This window comes from Delphinapterus leucas, chromosome 3 (genome assembly GCF_059928025.1).
Source record: "Delphinapterus leucas isolate spDelLeu-1000000601 "Yukka" chromosome 3, BTC_Dleu_Yukka2, whole genome shotgun sequence".
Classification (NCBI taxonomy): Eukaryota; Metazoa; Chordata; class Mammalia; order Artiodactyla; family Monodontidae; genus Delphinapterus; species Delphinapterus leucas.
Window position 1 is genome coordinate 64,599,101 of NC_143131.1, and position 19,665 is coordinate 64,618,765.

The window sequence follows — 19,665 nt, forward strand, 5'->3', positions numbered from 1 at the left end:
TCCTGATGAATCAGAGCTGGGACTGCTGGCATTCTGTGTTGCTTGTTGAAGATAGACCCATGTATTTTGGAAATCAGATGAGCATGTGACAGGACTGACATGGCATAGGACCCCCATTTGTAATAAGGAATGAATTATAATGTATTTCACTGTTAACCAGTATTTAAGTCTTTTCAGATGTCATATGATACTTACTTAAATTAGAAAAAAAGTAAGAAAGCATTGGCTAAGTTTGTGTATAAGAACTCCTATCTTATTGGGGACCTATTACCATATACCTGTCACAGCACAACAAGGAAAGTGCCCTTATCCACATTTGCAAATGAGAAAACTGATGTGAGATTAAATAATTTGCCCAAGACCACGCAAGTTACTCGGGACCAGGGCAGGTTTTAAATACAGATCTTTCAGACTCCAAAGCTTATGTTTTTATTTGCTTGACTCTGTGTTTGTTCTGTTATACCACACTTCACTGTGTATATCCAGTTATATCATGGAACTTCATGGCTCTCCAAGACTCCTCTTAACAACTGTTTATTTCCTGGAGTGCTTTTTAAAAGTGCTTCGCTGCCACCGCCCCCCGACCCCCCGCACCATGCCCCACTTACCTGTCCTGTGTCTCATTCATTCCATGCCTTGAACTCTGCTGATGCCAGTTCATTAATCTGATGGTCTAGACTGTGATACCATGCTGTGAGTAATAGGTCTCCAGTAACATATGTTATGTGCTCTGTTAAAAGGAGTACCAGGCCAACAGGACTTAGCCTAAAAGGATAATTCCATTGAAAACTGCAGTCACAAGTTCTAGGTTATGGGGAAATGTTTTTCAGTGTATATGTCTTTATGACATTATTTAAGCCAGACTTTCTGCGCAGAAAGTATAGCTCATTGGGAAAGAGAGATGCAGTTGAAGAAACCTTCTGAGTTGAAGATCTCTTAAATTTACTTTAAAAGGGAACAATCTGGGTTTCTTAACTGGAGGGGTTTTGAAGATGTAACATCATAGAGTAATAAGAGAGGATAACTGGAATTACCATAGGCTAATTTAGAAAAGAAAATTGTTCTTTTAAAAGGAGAGAAAATTTCAGTAAGAATAATCAGATTGGCCCAAGGGGCAGGTGTTCAGAATGTTATTGAGTAATATTTACTACTAACATCTTGAAAATAATGTAAGTAATTTTAGGAAACGTCTTGACTAAACAAAGTTATTTCTTAGAATAGTTTATGCTCTATCAAAGGTGTTTAAGTATTTCTATAAATTGTGGAAATCTCTAGGTGAAAGGATTCTGGAATTCATGAGAAGGAAGCAGGATTTGAAACTTTGAAAACCATACTGAATACAAATGATTTACTAATCTGTAAAGAGGCTTTTTAACATCATAAATTTAGAAAACATGGGATTGTCCTTATTTTATTACATACTCTCCCGAAATATTGGCATTGCTTCTTAAGAATTTTCTTGAGACTGTATTACTGAGATTTAAGTTAACATAAACTCTGCAATTGTAGTATGTGCTATTGAAATAAGTTACTTTAATTGCAGAATATGAAGCTCAGGATCTTACTAATATGCTATTAGTATATTATTATACTATATTAATATTATACTATAATAATATACTATACTATTATTTTCTGGTAAGTGTTCACAAGTAATACTGTGTCACTCTAAATATCTTTCAGAATGCTGTTGCTTTAAGTGTTCTAAAGTGTTATCTATCACACAGTAGTATCTGTAAGCTTATCAGTGTGTGTTTCCCACTGAAAAATGTGTCATTTTTCCAATAAATATAACTTTCAACTAACTTAGGAAGATACCCTAGAGTTTATGATTGTGTTTTATGCTAGATTTGGTAGAAGAATACAGAGTGACAGTGAAAGAAAGCTACTGCGTTTTTGAAGATTTAGAACCTGACCGATGCTATCAAGTATGGGTAATGGCTGTGAATTTCACCGGATGTAGCCTGCCCAGCGAAAGGGCAATTTTTAGAACAGGTAAAGAGATGTTAAGGGGATGTTAGGAGGCAATACTCAATTCTTCACAGACTATTAAGATCAACCAATAAGCATTTGTTAAGCACCTATTGTGCGCTGGGTGTTATGCAGTGCTGGGTTTACAACAAGAAATAAGACTGGGCTCTTCTCACAAAGCTCATACTCAAGTGTGGGAGACACAAAACAAAAGATTATAAAAAATGTGTGGTAAGGGCCGTGATCCACAACACTCCAGAGGAGTATCTGAGACAGGCCAGGGCAGGGACAGAGTCAGGAATGGCTTCCTAGAACTGATGTCTGAATGGAATCCTTAAAGGATCAGTAGGAATAATGTGTTAAAGGAGTGTATTCCATTTGAAGAAGACAAATGAGCACAGGTGCCCAGGTAAGAAAGAGTATGGAGTGTGCAGGACACAACAAGAATTTTTATTATTATTTTAAGTCAAAGAATTATTTCTTTGACTTAAAAACAAGGAGAGGGGAGACATGAGATGAGAAAGGCTAGTGTATAGAGTCCACATTTGCTAAGGTAAGAAGCTCAGGCTTCCTCATATAGGTGCTGGGAGACCCCAAAATGTTTCTCAGCAATGGTATTCAGCTGGGAATGCATTCCCATGATGGAACCTTTTCACAGGGGGCTGAAGCAGGTGTAGGATAAGCTGAGTTTGCATTGCCTTTAAGATAATTCTTTTTTTTTTTTTTTTTTTTTGCGGTACGCGGGCCTCTCACTGTTGTGGCCTCTCCCGTTGCGGAGCACAGGCTCCAGACGCGCAGGCTCAGCGGCCATGGCTTACGGGCCCAGCCACTCCGCGGCATGTGGGATCTTCCCGGACTGGGTTACAAACCCGTGTCCCCTGCATTGGCAGGCGGACTCTCAACCACTGCGCCACCAGGGAAGCCCACCTTTAAGATAATTCTAACTGTGCCTGCCCTGGCCTGTCTTGGATACCCCTCTGAGGCAGTTAACTTACCTCCACTGGTTTATCCTTTCTTCTTGCCTTTTAAAACAAGTATTTATTGAGCACCTATTGATGGCAAAGTCATGGCTAACTTTTGTGTAAAGGAAGGGGACAAGAATACTTTTATTTACTTGTATATGTATGAAGAAGCTCTGGTAGGATTTATAGGAAGCTACTTTTAGAGACTGTTTGGGGATGGGTAAAAACTGGGCAATTTGGAAGGCAGGGGTGAGAGGGAGACTTTTCACTGTATACATTTTTATACCTTTTGGATTTTCAACCCAGAATGTATTTTTTAGTCAAAAATTAAAATAAAATCATGCCCAAGCATTCTTCCCAGAGTACCAGGGAAGCAGAACTGCCATAGAGTGCTCCACAATTGACTTGGTTCTCTCTCTGCAGCGCCCTCCACCCCTGTGATCTGTGCCGAGGACTGTACTGTGTGTTGGAACACGGCCACCATCCGATGGCGGCCTGCCAACCCAGAGGCCACTGAGACCTACACTTTGGAGTACTGCAGACAGCACTCTCCCGAGGGTGAGGGCCTCAGGTAAAGATCCCTCTCCATGGGGAGAGCGTGGGGTGCCAGGAACCCAGCGCAGGCCTCCAAGCTAACCTCTAAGCTTATGCTCACAGAGGGAGAAAAGCTTCCTAAAATCCTCCTGAGCTAATTAAGCCGTTGACTTGATTTGCAATTCCATCACTATTCGTCGATGAACTCTAAGTTTGTAATAAACACATGCTGCAATGCAGAAGAATCACTCCCTTGTAAGAAAAATATGTGTGAATTTTAGTAAGATAGAACATTCTTTGAGGTATATTTAACTTGAGTCATTAGACAGGATATATGCATACGTTGTCTGCTTTTTAGTAGTTAGATCAGAATAGGTACCACCTAACTCAGGAAACTAATAGCAAGCTTGTATATAATGTAAATTTGAATGTCTCTGTGATATATTGGTAACGTAAAGGACCTAATGACATATATATTACCACAGAGATATACCTGCCTCTTCAAGAGCATGAAGAAGCTAGAGACTTTTTCTGGAAAAAAGAAATGTAAAGCTCTCTCACTAAAATTATGAAGCTAAAATTTATCAATAAAGGGCTGTGCATCCAGAGGACCTTTGGTAAATGTTACTTTGTTTACTGTTACTTCATTGACTTCTTAACCTCCAATCCATGGCAATAGGGCAACTTTGTGTTCCATGATGAAGAGTCAAATCATTATTATTAATATTCATATTTTGATAGGGATATTTTTAAACCAAATTTACTGAGATAAACTATTTTGGTAGGATATGGAACTTGGAAATAATGGTATGAAATTAGACAGCTTTTTAATAAAGTATATTATTTAAGCTCTTGATTATTTTCATTATCAATCAACAGCTATTTATTTAGTTATGATTTGAGGTTTCATATGACTGAGCAATAATTATAGTTTCTTTCAAGTATGTGAAGGCAGGCTTCACAAAATAACGATCAAAGGACAAATTAACGTTGAGTGGAGTGTGTATAGGTGGGTTGTAGACATTTCAGCAGAAGTGAGAACGTAGTAAATGTACAAGAAACAACGTATCTGTTAATGTGCCAATTGCTAGAAGGCAGGTTTCAATGATCAGCAAATAGCCGAGAGGTTAACTCAGAGAGAGAGAGACAGACAGACAGACCAACAGAGACAGAAACAGAGAGACAGAGGAAGAGAGAGAAAAGAGGGAGAGAGAGGGAGACAAAGACAGAGACAAAGAGAAAGAGATTATAACTGGCTTCTATTGAGCATTTACTATGTGCCAAGTCACTATTCTAAGTGCCTTATGTATGTTGCCTTATTTAATCCTCAAACGAACTCTGAGAGAAAACATATGCTCTGAGACGCTAGCAGTTAGTGGTGAGTGGCAATCAGGATTCAAACCTCGTCTTGTTAGATTTCACAGTCCAAGCTGCTAACCACTGTTGAGTGTCACCCAGGAGAGTCCTGGACATTCTCTGCAAAAGACTCTTGATGCTAGGAGAGCATTTGGTCTGGAGTGCCTGAATCCCAGGGCAATCTCTCCCATCGTTCTTCACCATCAGTGAGGAAAGCCCAGTTCTTTCTGAGGCAAGATGAGACTGTGAAGGAATGCTCTGAAGTGACTCATCCTTGTTATAGCATCGGTCCCCAGCTGACATGTGCATAAATAATACCAGCACAGTTGGATTCTTAAATCAGCAGAAATCTGAGAGAAACCCTGAGACCTAGTAGCCATCCCACTGAGGGAACTGTGATGTCATCTCATAAATGCGGCTACAGGGAGAAGGGAATTGGGGGGATGGAAGGGGGAATGGCATCACCGAGGGCCTTCAACATGCCGGGAGCTGTGCTAAATCTCATCTAACCCTCTCGACAATTCTAGGAGGGAGGTCATGACTTCCATTGAATGAGACTCAGGGAGGTTAAATAATTTGGCCAAGGTATTAAATGACGGAGTGAGAGTTTGGAGTCAGGATGCACACTCAGGTTTGTCTTATTCTTTCCACTAGTTCTAAATCTTGTGTCATTACACAGACTGAGTTAGCATACCTTAACAGCCTGACAACTGGAAGTTATCGTGTATCCTGGGTTTCCTTTGTCACACGAAAAACATAGATGTAAAGAGAGAATACAGTACCATTCAAAACCCCTTTAATTAAAGTTTTTCCTTTCTCTGATCATCCTGGGGCCCTCAAAAAAAAAAGTCCATTTGATATCAACAGGGAATAATGCATTCCAAACAAATCCTTCATCAAAGCCAGAGAAATCATTGACGGTTCCATTTCTAGGGAAAAAATGGCCATCCACCAATTTCATTATGACAAAAGTTGAGCTTATTAAAACATGACTTGACTTGTCATTAGTTTATCCCTTTGAGACTTTGCCAGTGGGTTCATTTTTATTTTTCTTGCCAAAGGAGAGCGTTTGAGAGGCTGGATAAGCAGAAGTTTGTAGAAGTTACGGAACACTACAAGAATCCTTTGTTATTGAATGGATGTGGTCCAGCAAACTAGAAGTGAAGGGAAATTCCACATGCAGAAGGCTTGTTGACAGTTTGGGGCTGTGTTGGAGATGGAGCTCTTTTCCAATTAGGTGCTAAAAGACCCCTCAGTGCCAGGAGGTAGAATGGTATGTTCAATCCACAGCCCAGGGATGACTCTCCAGCCTCTCTGGATCCCTGCTGAATCTTACAATAGGTAATTTTTTGAGGCAAGCACATTTGTGTTGGCCACAAATCACTACCCTGTGATCCCTCACGAATACAAGAAACCTCAATGCCTTATACCTCTGGTTGGCATCAACAGACTGTGAAATAATTCATCCTTAATTTCAGAGTCCCAGTGCTGCAAAACGCATCTGTATCCCTTTTGTTCTCCAATTTAAGAGTTCAGGAGGGAAGGAAAATTCTACTCTTCTGGAGTAGCCATGTGTCTTAGGTCTTTGACCATCTGGTTCTTACAGCCAACTTTAAAACATTCCCTACAATGTCTGATGGTTCAAAACCCTACAAAACATTAACTATTTACTATCATCTATATGGCCCAATCTCTAGGATGTCAGTTGTAGACAGCTAGTCAGACAGTAGAATTGATAAACAAAGAACCTCAACACTTGATCACCCCTAGCCAACAAAGGCAAACAATCCCTACTGTTCCATTCTATTAGAACCACATTCTTCACTTTGTTTTTCTGCATAGCAGTGCATAATTAAAGTCATTTTGTGTCTTGGAAAGAACAGCAAGCCAAGGATTGTCTGATCCCGCTCACTTGTTGGCTCCATGAAGGGATTATTATTTAAAGTGGCAGCGTCAGTGCCTGAGACAGCATCTGGCATATTGTAGCTACTCAATACATATGTGTTACCTGGATGGGTAAATATCATCAACATTGAACACATAATATTGACACCAACAAAAAAAGTTAGGTCAGCTTTGAGGATAATCTCCTATTCACAATGGGAAAAAACATAAACTGTGCCAACAAAGTAAAGAAGAATGGTGAATGAGTTAATTTTAGTGCTTGGATACTTAAGTAGGAGATAAGACTAGTCTAACCTGTGGACTGGAAGCCTTTTCATGGATCACTTGTAGGGAAGGACACTGATAATCTTGTTGATCCATTGGTTACATAACCCTTACATACATTTTAGTTTCTATGCAAAACCCCTATTCTAAATCAGATGCAAAAAGAAAAGAAAACAAACCACAAAAGAAACCCCACAAAAAAATGGGTAAGGACAGGAACCTTATCTATGCAGCTGTTTATTAAAGGTCTATTTAATGAGTGAACGAGTAGATGAATGATGGCATTAGCCGGTCTCCTTCTGCCCTTGCCAACTCCAAGTCCTCTAACTGGCTGGAATCTCTAGCAAAGGAGAGATGGAGAACCCAACAGGACTAAGAACTAAATGAATTTACATCTCTTTCTCACCCTCAATCCCTGAAAAGACAGACAGACTTAAAAGCTCCGGTCTGGAGTGGGAAGAGAAGTTGAAAGGAAATGAAAAGGGAGAAAAGGATGAGTAATATGAAATTGCACATACACACATGGAGGGCATTGATTACCCTTTAGATTAGGGAGTCTAATTTTGGTTGCCAGAACAGAAACACATCCAGCTTCGGACCTGCATTCACTCTCCCGTATGATGACCTCTAGAAATTCCAATCTAAGACCAAAGTTGCTGGTTAACCTCTCAGAGTAGGTGTTTGAATGCAATGTGCCTACTGTGCTCCGAGTTCCATGATGTGGTGTCTGAAATAGCCGAGCAGTTGCCTCCATTCCCTCATCCTTACAGAAGACACATTTGCATATTTTGGTGTGTGGGCACTGCGGCTCTGTCCCAGCAGTCGGCCCCTACTGGGCTTGGGGGTGGGCGGGAGTGACAATCCCCGGCTTGTGTGCGGGGGCTGAGGGAGCTCCTACTCACCCTTTCCTGTTTTTCTTTGAATGCTCTCCTCAGGTTGGGTGGGCTCAAAACACTTGCAAAAATTTTCCACCGCTCTGCTGTTTCCTCAGCTGTTCTGTCTCTCCTGTGTGGAAAGAAGTCAGCAGAACTGTGGGTGGAGGAGGGAAAACTGCGAGAAATATAGTACAGGGCTTAGCTGTGTAGGCTGTGCAGAAAGAAGCTGTGTACTGAATGACAAATCTGTGAGACTCAATACGCCACAGAAGTGGTTGGTAGTGAACTTCCTGCTCCCCAGCCCCGGCCAAGGCTGTGGGCAGGGAGACCCTCCCGGGCCACCCTCCCTGGGAGCCTCCCCAGCGTGGGTGAGGCTCTCGGTGCTGGACTCGTGAGCTCCTGCTTCTAGCTTTTGGGGTTACACGTGATGGGACAGGAACAGGATTGTCTGTCACAGCTGGGTATTCTAGCTGGGGATGACTGCCACTTTGTCCATATAATAAGGACAAATAAGGGTGAATTTCCTAATGAACTTAGTGCCTGAGCAGGAGATGAAGAATCCTGGAATTTTTTTCTTTTTAAAAAGTTTTTATGAAGCTTTCAGCTGGAGAGGTGATGACTGACCGTAGGGCCAAGGGCAAATGATTTGACCTTCTCCACAACCTATGGGTAAAAGAGGCAGTCATTCCTGCCCTGTGCTTGCTTCACAGGGTGACAGGAAGGACAACTGACATGACTGGGAGAAAATGCATTGAGTAATTAAGAGGTAATAGACAATCTTCATATGGTATTGTTTTCCTGACCCAAGTTGTAATATTCCTCTTCAGGGAGCCCTTGGGAGAGAGAGTTACCGGAAGATAATCCACACACACCCCCCCCCCACCCGGCTCCCACTGAAATTCTTGGCATTCAGCTTTTTCTAAATGAATTTTCTTCCCAAATGAATCTGACTTAACTTTGATCATTGGAAATCCTATACACCTCCTGGTTGTGTAGTAAAACCTCAGTCAGTGGAAAACCAGCCTATTCCTTCACTTCTAACGTATGATCTGTCAATTTCCCAAAGTATTCTAGTTCACAATAAAAGACCCAGGCACGCTAGAGCCACTAAAAACAACCCTGTAAGAGCAAGAGCCAGGTCATGCAGAAGGAGGTTGTATCAGAAAGCATAGGCTAAGAACAGTACCTCAACGGAACATACAATTTGAATATGAACTTCGTGGCAGCTAAAGTGAAAACAGGAGAGTGGGGAGAGAGAGCAAGAGGGAGAAAGAAAGAGATTACATAACTCATCTTTTTTTTAAATAAAAGGAAACACAGCACTTCACTAAGAGAGACAATTATATTTCTTGACATTCAGTTCTAAGATGAGTTTTTCACGTAGATCTTTATATAAGGGCTATTGAACAAGATAGTAGTGATTGTCTTTAAGAACAGTTTTACAAAAGATGCAAAAACATTCCCTATGTAACCATTTTTTAAAGGGGCTCTTGAAAGCACAACGTTAAGTCGCCATTCTGTGCAGGCAGTTCTATGGGACCTCAAGTAATTGTCCGCCTATGTGACCTCTGAGTGGTAAAGGAGAGCTTAGAGAATCCAGAAGAATGAATGAATGTTACTAGGCTCCTGGGATTCTCTGCCTGAAATATAAATGGTATCATTCAAACTTGGGAGGGTAACTAGCTACAGAGAAAACAAAGCTGCAGGATCCTTCTGCTGGAATCCTTTGGCTCTCTTTGATTTTGTGTGAGATGCTAATTACAGGAAAGCCTAAGTTCCGTGCGTCAGCAGGATTCAGCCCTCATGTTATGTTTCTATACTATTATGAACTAATAGTGATGTTTAGTTACCACTGAGTCTCATAATATCCTCATTTATCAAATGAAGAATAGTCCTGTTCAAAAATTTTTATCTACCAAGTTTAAAAAAAACCCAAAAGTCAGTATATAAAGAATGTTCTTCTTAATCTTGATTTAACCAAAATTTTTCATCTTAAACAAAAAATTCCATGTTTATGGTTAAGGTTTTATAAATGGCTTCCAATAGCTAAAACTATTTAGTTAGCTGTTCTCGTATTTCATGTTATTTATGTTCTCATGGATTTTTCTTCTTTTTTCCTGTTTCTCCTGCCCACCCCTTCTCACCCCACACTATCTTATGATTATGTTTTTCAAACCTAACTGATCATAGAAAAACAACTGGGATGCTTGTTGGAGTTTATATTCACGGGCTCCTCTTAAGAGATTCCGATTCAGAAGGTCTACTGTGCCCAGGCAGGTATGGGGAACACTACTTTACTAGCTGGTCCCCATAGGGCCCAGCAGTGTGCTCTGTTCACAGTTCACATTAAATGGTGTTGATTGACTAGCTGAATGTTGGTGCTGCCAACAGTAAGAGCCCACTGTGTTTTTAAAAAACAATTCATACTTAGCCATCTGTTGTGCACTGCAGTGACAGCACCATCTGTAGGCTGCTTCCAGGAGTCACGGCACTGGGTTCCTCCATATTGTTTGTACACATGCTGCCCCCTTTTCCTGGGAGAAGACATGTGTAGATCCAGGTATTAGACATGGCAGTGCAGAGGACAGCCACTCCTTGTGGTGACCAGCCCCTCAGCTTACCTTGAGCACATGTACACCCCTTCCTTCCATCCAACACAAATTGTTGAATTATAAAATTCCTAGAGAAGTTACTTTACAGAGTTCTAACTAATGTTTGCATTTTGCAAACACATTCAACCAACTCCTGAACTTGTAATATAGCTCTAAAAGTTAATTGTTTAATTAATTTCGGATAGATAATGCATACATATGGTACAAATTCAAAAGATACAAAAAGGAATACAGTGAAAATTGTCTCCTTTCTATCTATACTTCATTTACTTAGTTCTCCTCCCCAGAGACAATTACTGTTATCTGATTCATATTTATCTTTTAAGATAATCTGTGCATACACAGCATCTATATTTTGTCAACAAATGGTAGCATACTATATATATATTTCTACCATCTTACTTTTCTTGTTTAAAAATATTTCCTGGTATCTCATATCAGTACAAATGGAACTGCATCCGTTTTTTAAAAAACAATTCTGTTGTAGTCTAAGACTGTAATTAATTTGACCAGTTGAGAGGCACTTAAGTTGTTTCCATTCTCACAAAGAGTGCTGCAGAAAAATCCTTGTGCATATATCGTTTCATACATGTGCAGGTATATCTGTAGGATAAATTCCTAGAAGTACCATGATTGGTGAGAAGGTATGAACATTTTGAATTTTGATAGATATTACCAAATTGTCTCCATAGAGGCTGTAGCTGTTTACACTCTGGCTAGCAACACGTAAGTGTGCTTGGTTCTTCATACCTTTGCCTACACAGGGTGTGATAAAACTTGACAGTTTGATAAGTAGAAAATGGAATCTGATTATAGTTTAATTGTGCATTTCTGTTATTAGGTTGAACATCTTTTTGTCTGTTTCAGACCCATGTACTTCCTTTTCTATGAACTGTTCATTTCCTTTACCCATTTTTTCCTGTTAGAGTGTAGTATTTTTTTCTTATTGATTTGTAGAAGCTCTTTGATTTATAAAGAACATTAGCCTTCATCTATCATATGAGTTGCAATTTAAAAATTTTTTGCCACACGTGTTTTTTTTTTTGGCTAAAACAGTAGATATTTATTTTCAATTCTGGAAGCTCAACATCCAAGATCAAAGTGTTTGCAGAGTTGATTTCTTCTGAGGCCTCTCTCTTTGGTTTGTAGGTGACTGTTTTTTCTCTGTGTCTTCGTATGGTACCTCTGTGTCTGTCTGTGTCCTAATCTCTTCTTCTTCTTTTTTTTTATACATTTTTATTAGAGTATAACTGCTTTACAATGTTGTGTTAGTTTCTGTTGTACAACAAAGTGAATCACCTATATGTATACATATATCCCCCATCTCCCCCCTCTTGAGCCTCCCTCCCACCCCTCTAGGTCATCACAAAACACCGAACTTATCTCCCTGTGCTATGCAGCAGCTTCCCACTAGCTATCTATTTTACGTTTGGTAGTGTATATATGTCCATGCCACTCTCTCACTTTGTCCCAGCTCACCCTTCCCCCTCCCCGTATCCTCAACTCCACTCTCTAGTAGGTCTGTGTCTTTATTCCTATCTTGCCCCTAGGTTCTTCATGACCTTTTTTTTTAGATTCCATATATATGTGTTAGCATATGGTATTTGTTTTCCTCTTTCTGACTTTCTTCACTTTGTATGACAGACTCTAGGTCCATCCACGTCACTACAAATAACTCAATTTCATTTCTTTTTAGGGCTGAGTAATATTCCATTGTATATATGTGCCACATCTTTTTTTTTTATTTATTTTTATTTTTTAAACATCTTTATTGGGGTATAATTGCTTTACAATGGTGTGTTAGTTTCTGCTTTATAACAAAGTGAATCAGTTATACATATACATATGTTCCCATATGTCTTCCCTCTTGCGTCTCCCTCCCTCCCACTCTCCGTATCCCACCCCTCCAGGCTGTCACAAAGCACCGAGCTAATAGCCCTGTGCCTTGCGGCTGCTTCCCCCTAGCTATCTACCTTACTACATTTGTTAGTGTGTATATGTCCATGACTCTCTCTCGCCCTGTCAAAGCTCACCCTTCCCCCTCCCCATATCCTCAAGTCCGTTCTCCAGTAGGTCTGCGTCTTTATTCCTGTCTTACCCCTAGGTTCTTCATGACATTTTTTTTTCCTTAAATTCCATATATATGTGTTAGCATACGGTATTTGTCTTTTTCTTTCTGACTTACTTCACTCTGTATGACAGACTCTAGGTCTATCCATCTCATTACAAATAGCTCGATTTCATTTCTTTTACGGCTGAGTAATATTCCATTGTATATATGTGCCACATCTTCTTTATCCCTTCATCTGTCGATGGACACTTAGGTTGCTTCCATGTCCTGGCTATTGTAAATAGTGCTACAATGAACATTTTGGTACATGACTCTTTTTGAATTATGCTTTTCTCAGGGTATATGCCCAGTAGTGGGATTGCTGGGTGGTATGGTAGTTCTATTTGTAGTTTTTTAAGGAAGCTCCGTACTGTTCTCCATCGTAGCTGTATCAATTTACATTCCCACCAACAGTGCAAGAGTGTTCCCTTTTCTCCACACCCTCTCCAGCATTTATTGTTTGTAGATTTTTTGATGATGGCCATTCTGACTGGTGTGAGATGATATCACATTGTAGTCTTGATTTGCATTTCTCTAATGATCAATGATGTTGAGCATTCTTTCATGTGTTTGTTGGCAATCTATATATCATCTTTGGAGAAATGTCTATTTAGGTCTTCTGCCCATTTTTGGATTGGGTTGTTTGTTTTTTTGTTATTGAGCTGCATGAGCTGCTTGTAAATTTTGGAGATTAATCCTTTGTCAGTTGCTTCATTTGCAAATATTTTCTCCCATTCTGAGGGTTGTCTTTTCGTCTTGTTTATGGTTTCCTTTGCTGTGCAAAAGGTTTTAAGTTTCATTAGGTCCCATTTGTTTTTGTTTTTATTTCCATTTGTCTAGGAGGTGGGTCAAAAAGGATCTTGCTGTAATTGATGTCATAGAGTGTTCTGCCTGTGTTGTCCTCTAGGAGTTTTATCGTGTCTGACCTTACATTTAGGTCTTTAATCCATTTTTAGTTTATTTTTGTGTATGGTGTTATGGACTGTTCTAATCTCATTCTTTTACATGTAGCTTCCCAGTTTTCCCAGCACCACTTATTGAAGAGGCTGTCTTTTCTCCACTGTATATTCTTGCCTCCTTTATCAAAGATAAGGTGACCACATGTGCATGGGTTTATCTCTGGGCTTTCTGTCCTGTTCCATTGACCTGTATTTCTGTTTTTGGGCCAGTACCATACTGTCTTGATTACTGTAGCTTTGGAGTATAGTCTGAAGTCAGGGAGCCTGATTCCTGCAGCTCCTTTTTTGTTTCTCAAGATTGCTTTGGCTATACAGGGTCTTTTGTGTTTCCATACAAATTGTGACATTTTTTGTTCTTGTTTGTGAAAAATGCCATTGGTAGTTTGGTAGGGATTCCACTGAAACTGTAGATTGCTTTGGGTAGTATAGTCATGTTCAAAATGTTGATTCTTCCAATTGAAGAACATGGTATATCTCTCCATCTGTTTTTTTCATCTTTAATATCTTTCATCAGTGTCTTATAGTTTTCTGCATACAGGTCTTTTCTCTCCTTAGATAGGTTTATTCCTAGATGTTTTATTTTTTTTTGTTCCAATGGTAAACGGGAGTGTTTTCTTAATTTCACTTTCAGATTTTTCATCATTAGTGTATAGGAATGCCAGAGATTTCTGTGCATTAATTTTGTATGCTGCTACTTTACCAAATTCATTGATTAGCTCTAGTAGTTTTCTGGTAGCATCTTTAGGGTTCTCTGTGTATAGTATCATGTCATCTGCAAACAGTGACAGCTTTACTTCTTCTTTTCCAATTTGGATTCCTTTTCTTTCTTTTTCTTCTCTGATTGCTGTGGCTAAAACTTCCAAAACTATGTTGAATAACAGTGGTGAGAGTGGGCAACATTGTCTTCTTCCTGATCTTAGTGGAAATGGTTTCAGTTTTTCACCATTGAGGATGATGTTGGCTGTGGGTTTGTCATATATGGCCTTTATTATGTTGAGGAAAGTTCCCTCTATGCCTACTTTCTGGAGGATTTTGATCATAAATGGGTGTTGAATTTTGTCGAAAGCTTTCTCTGTATCTATTGAGATGATCATATGGTTTTTCTCCTTCAGTTTGTTAATATGCTGTATCACATTGATTGATTTGTGTATATTGAAGAATCCTTGCATTCCTGGGATAAACCCCACTTGATCATGGGGTATGATCATTTTAACGTGTTGTTGGATTCTGTTTGCTACTCGTTTGTTGAGGATTTTTGCATCTATGTTCATCAGTGATATTGGCCTGTAGTTTTTTTTCTTTGTGACATCTTTGTCTGGTTTTGGTATCAGGGTGATGGTGGCCTTGTAGAATGAGTTTGGGGGTGTTCCTCCCTCTGCTCTGTTTTGGAAGAGTTTGAGAAGGATAGGTGTTAGCTCTTCTCTAAATGTTTGATAGAATTCACCTGTGAAGCCATCTGGTCCTGGGCTTTTGTTTGTTGGAAGATTTTTAATCACAGTTTCAATTTCAGTGCTTGTGATTGGTCTGTTCATATTTTCTATTTCTTCCTGGTTCAGTCTTAAAAGGTTGTGCATTTCTAAGAATTTGTCCATTTCTTCCAGGTTGTCCATTTTATTGGCATAGAGTTACTTGTAGTAATCTCTCATGATCCTTGGTATTTCTGCAGTGTCAGTTGTTACTTCTCCTCTTTCATTTCTGATTCTATTGATTTGAGTCTTCTCCTTTCTTTTCTTGATGAGTCTGGCTAATGGTTTATCAATTTTGTTTATCTTCTCAAAGAACCAGCTTTTAGTTTTATTGATCTTTGCTATCATTTCCTTAATTTCTTTTTCATTTATTTCTGATCTGATCTTTATGATTTCTTTCCTTCTGCTAACTTTGAGGTATTTTTGTTCTTCTTTCTCTAATTGCTTTAGGTGTAAGGTTAGGTTGTTTATTTGAGATGTTTCTTTTTTCTTAAGGTATGATTGTATTGCTATAAACTTCCCTCTTAGAACTGCTTTTGCTGCATCTCATAGGTTTGGGGTCATCGTGTTTTCATTGTCATTTGTTTCTTGGTATTTTTTGATTTCCTCTTTGATTTCTTCAGTGATCTCTTGATTATTAAGTAGTGTATTGTCTAGCCTCCATGTGTTTGTAATTTTTACAGATGTTTTCCTGTAATTGATATCTAGTCTCATAGCATTGTGGTCCGAAAAGATACTTGATAATGATTTCAATTTTCTTAAATTTACCAAGGCTTGATTTGTGACCCAAGATATGATCTATCCTAGAGAATGTTCCATGAGCACTTGAGAAGAATGTGTATTCTGTTGTTTTGGGATGGAATGTCCTATAAATATCAATTAAGTCCATCTTGTTTAATGTATCATTTAAAGCTTGTGTTTCCTTATTTATTTTCATTTGTGATGTTCTGTCCATTGGTGAAAGTGGGGTGTTAAAGTCCCCTTCTATGATTGTGTTACTGTCGATTTCCCCTTTTATGACTGTTAGTATTTGCCTTATGTATTGAGTTGCTCCTGTATTGGGTGCATAAATATTTATAATTGTTATATCTTCTTCTTGGATTGATCCCTTGATCATTATGTAGTGTCTTTGTCTCTTATAATAATAGTCTTTGTTTTAAAGTCTATTTTGTCTGATATGAGAATTGCTACTCCAGTTTTCTTTTGATTTGCATTTGCATGTAATATCTTTTTCCATCCCCTCACTTTCAGTCTGTATGTGTCCCTAGGTTTCAAGTGGGTCTCTTGTAGACAGCATATGTATGGGTCTTGTTTTTGTATCCATTCAGCCAGTCTATGTCTTTTGGTTGGAGCATTTAATCCATTTACATTTAAGGTAATTATCGATATGTATGTTCCTATTACCATTTTCTTAATTCTTTTGGGTTTGTTATTGTAGGTCTTTTCCTTCTCTTGTGTTTCCTGCCTAGAGAAGTTCCTTTAGCATTTGTTGTAAAGCTGGTTTGGTGGTGCTGAATTGTTAGCTTTTGCTTGTCTGTAAAGGTTTTAATTTCTCCATCAAATATGAATGAGATCCTTGCTGGGTAGAGTAATCTTGGTTGTAGATTTTTCTCCTTCATCACTTTAAGTATATCCTGCCACTCCCTTGTGGCTTGCAGAGTTTCTGCTGAAAGATCAGCTGTTAACCTTATGGGGATTCCCTTGTGTGTTATTTGTTGTTTTTCCCTTGCTGCTTTTAATATTTTTTCATTGTATTTAATTTTTGATAGTTTGATTAATATGTGTCTTGGCGTGTTTCTCCTTTGATTTATCCTTTATGGGACTCTCTGTGCTTCCTGGACTTGATTAACTATTTCCTTTCCCACATTAGGGAAGGTTTCAACTATAATCTCTTCAAATATTTTCTTAGTCCCTTTCTTTTTCTCTTCTTCTTCTGGGACCCCTATAACTCGAATGTTGATGCATTTAATGTTGTCCCAGAGGTCTCTGAGACTGTCCTCAATTCTTTTCATTCTTTTTTCTTTATTCTGCTCTGCAGCAGTTATTTCCACTATTTTATCTTCCAGGTCACTGATCCGTTCTTCTGCCTGAGTTATTCTGCTATTGATCCCTTCTAGAGAATTTTTAATTTCATTTATTGTGTTGTTCATCACTGTTTGTTTGCTCTTTAGTTCTTCTAGGTCCTTGTTAAACATTTCTTGTATTTTCTCCATTCTATTTCTAAGATCTTGGATCATCTTTACTATCATTATTCTGAATTATTTTTTAGGTAGACTGTCTATTTCCTCTTCATTTGTTAGGTCTGCTGGGTTTTTGCCTTGCTCCTTCATCTGCTGTGAGTTTCTCTGTCTTCTCATTTTGCTTAACTTACTGTTTGGGGTCTCCTTTTTGCAGGCTGCAGGTTCTTAGTTCCCGTTGTTTTTGGTGTGTGTTCCCAGTGGCTAAGGTTGGTTAATTGGGTTGTGTAGGCTTCCTGGTGGAGGGGACTAGTGCCTGTGTTCTGGTGGATGAGGCTGGATCTTGTCTTTCTGCTGGGCAGGTCCATTTCTGGTGGTGTGTTTTGGGGTGTCTGTGGCCTTATTATGATTTTAGGCAGCCTCTCTGCTAATGGATGGGGTTGTGTTCCTGTCTTGCTAGTTATTTGGCTTAGTGTGTCCAGCACTGTAGCTTGCTGGTCGTTGAGTGGAGCTGGGTCTTGGCGTTGAGATGGAGATCTCTGGGAGGTTTTCGCCCTTTGATATTACGTGGAGCTGAGAGGTCTCTTGTGGACCAGTGTCCTGAACTTGGCTCTCCCACCTCAGAGGCACAGCCCTGACTCCTGTCTGGAGCACCAAGAGCCTGTCATGCACACAGCTCAGAATAAAAGGGAGAAAAGAAAGAAAGAAGAAGATAAAATAAAATACAGTTATTAGAGTAAAAAATAGTTATTTTTAAGTAATGAAAAAAGAAAGAAAGAAGAGAGCAACCAAACCAAAAAACAAATCCACCAATGGTAAGAAGTGCTAAAAACTATACTAAAATAAAACAACAACAAAAAAAACGGACAGACAGAACCCTAGGACAAATGGTAAAAGCAAAGCTATACAGACAAAATCACACACAGAAGCATACACATACACACTCACAAAAAGAGAAAAAGGGGGCTTCCCTGGTGGCACAATGGTTGGGGGTCCGCCTGCCAATGCAGGGAATGCGGGTTCGTGCCCATGTCCGGGAGGATCCCGCGTGCCGCGGGGAGGCTGGGCCCGTGAGCCATGGCTGCTGAACCTGCGCGTCTGGAGCCTGTGCTCCACAACGGGAGGGGCCATAGCGGTGAGAGGCCCGCGTACCGGAAAAAAAAAAAAAAAAGAGAATAAGGGAAAAAAATATATATATATATATTGTTGCTCCCAAAGTCCACCTCCTCCATTTGGGATGATTCGTTGTCTATTCAGGTATTCTGCAGAAGCAGGGTACATCAAATTGATTGTGGAGATACAATCCGCTGCTCCTGAGGCTGCTGGGAGAGATTTCCCTTTCTCTTCTTTGTTCTCACAGCTCCCAGGGGCTCAGCTTTGGATCTGGATCCGCCTCTGTGTGTAGGTCGCTTGAGGGAGTCTGTTCTTCGCTCAGACAAGACAGGGTTAAAGTAAAGCTGATTAGGTGGCTCTGGCTCACTCAGGCCAGGGGCAGGGAGGGGTACTGAGTGCGGGGCGAGCCTGCGGCGGCAGAGGCCAGAAAGACGTTGCACCAGCCTGAGGCGCGCCGTGCATTCTCCCGGGGAAGTTGTCCCTGGATCATGGGACCCTGGCAGTGGCGGGCTGCACAGGCTCCCGGGAGGTGAGGTGTGGATAGTGACCTGTGCTCGCACACAGGCTTCTTGGTGGCGGCAGCAGCAGCCTTAGGGTCTCATGCCCGTCTCTGGGGTCCATGCTGTTAGCTGCGGCTCGCGCCTGTCTCTGGAGCTCTTTTAAGCGGCGCTCTTAATCCCCTCTCCTCGCGTACCAGGAAACAAAGAGGGAAGAAAAAGTCTCTTGCCTCTTCGGCAGGTCCAGACTTTTCCCCGGACTCCCTCCCGGCTAGCCGTGGTGCACTAACCCCCTGCAGGCTGTGTTCACGCCACCAACCCCAGTCCTCTCCCTGCCATCCAACCTCCGAAGCCCGAGCCTCAGCTCCCAGCCCCCGCCGAGCAGACAAGCCTCTCGGGCTGGTTGGCACGGATCCTCTGTGCGGGAATCTCTCCGCTTTGGCCTCCGCACCCCTGTGGCTGCGCTCTCCTCCGTGGCTCCGAAGCTTCCCCCATCCGCCACCCGCAGTCCCCGCCCGCGAAGGGGCTTCCTAGTGTGTGGAAACCTTTCCTCCTTCACAGCGCCCTACCACTGGTGCAGGTCCCGTCCCTATTCTTTTGTCTGTTTTTTCTTTTTTCTTTTGCCCTACCCAGGTACGTGGGGGGGTTTCTTGCCTTTTGGGAGGTCTGAGGTCTTCTGCCAGCGTTCAGTAGGTGTTCTGTAGGAGTTGCTCCACATGTACATGTATTTCTGATGTATGTGTGGGGAGGAAGGTGATCTCTGTGTCTTACTCTTCTGCCATCTTAAAGCTCCTCTCCATACGTATTTGTTAATATTAATGTTAGTTTAGATCTACTTTCAGGAGGAAGTACGCAGTAGGGAAT

The 19,665-nt window shown here is 40.5% G+C and overlaps 1 protein-coding gene across 1 annotated transcript in view; it reads left to right on the forward strand.

Annotated features, from left to right (window-relative positions):
* CMYA5 (cardiomyopathy associated 5) overlaps nucleotides 1-19,665 on the forward strand; it is a 114,375-nt gene that overhangs the window by 74,716 nt on the left and 19,994 nt on the right. The window contains exons 8-9 of the mRNA XM_089909058.1: nucleotides 1,849-1,995; nucleotides 3,357-3,504. Coding sequence (XP_089765184.1) covers nucleotides 1,849-1,995; nucleotides 3,357-3,504 — 295 coding nt within the window. The remainder of the gene's footprint in view (nucleotides 1-1,848; nucleotides 1,996-3,356; nucleotides 3,505-19,665) is intronic.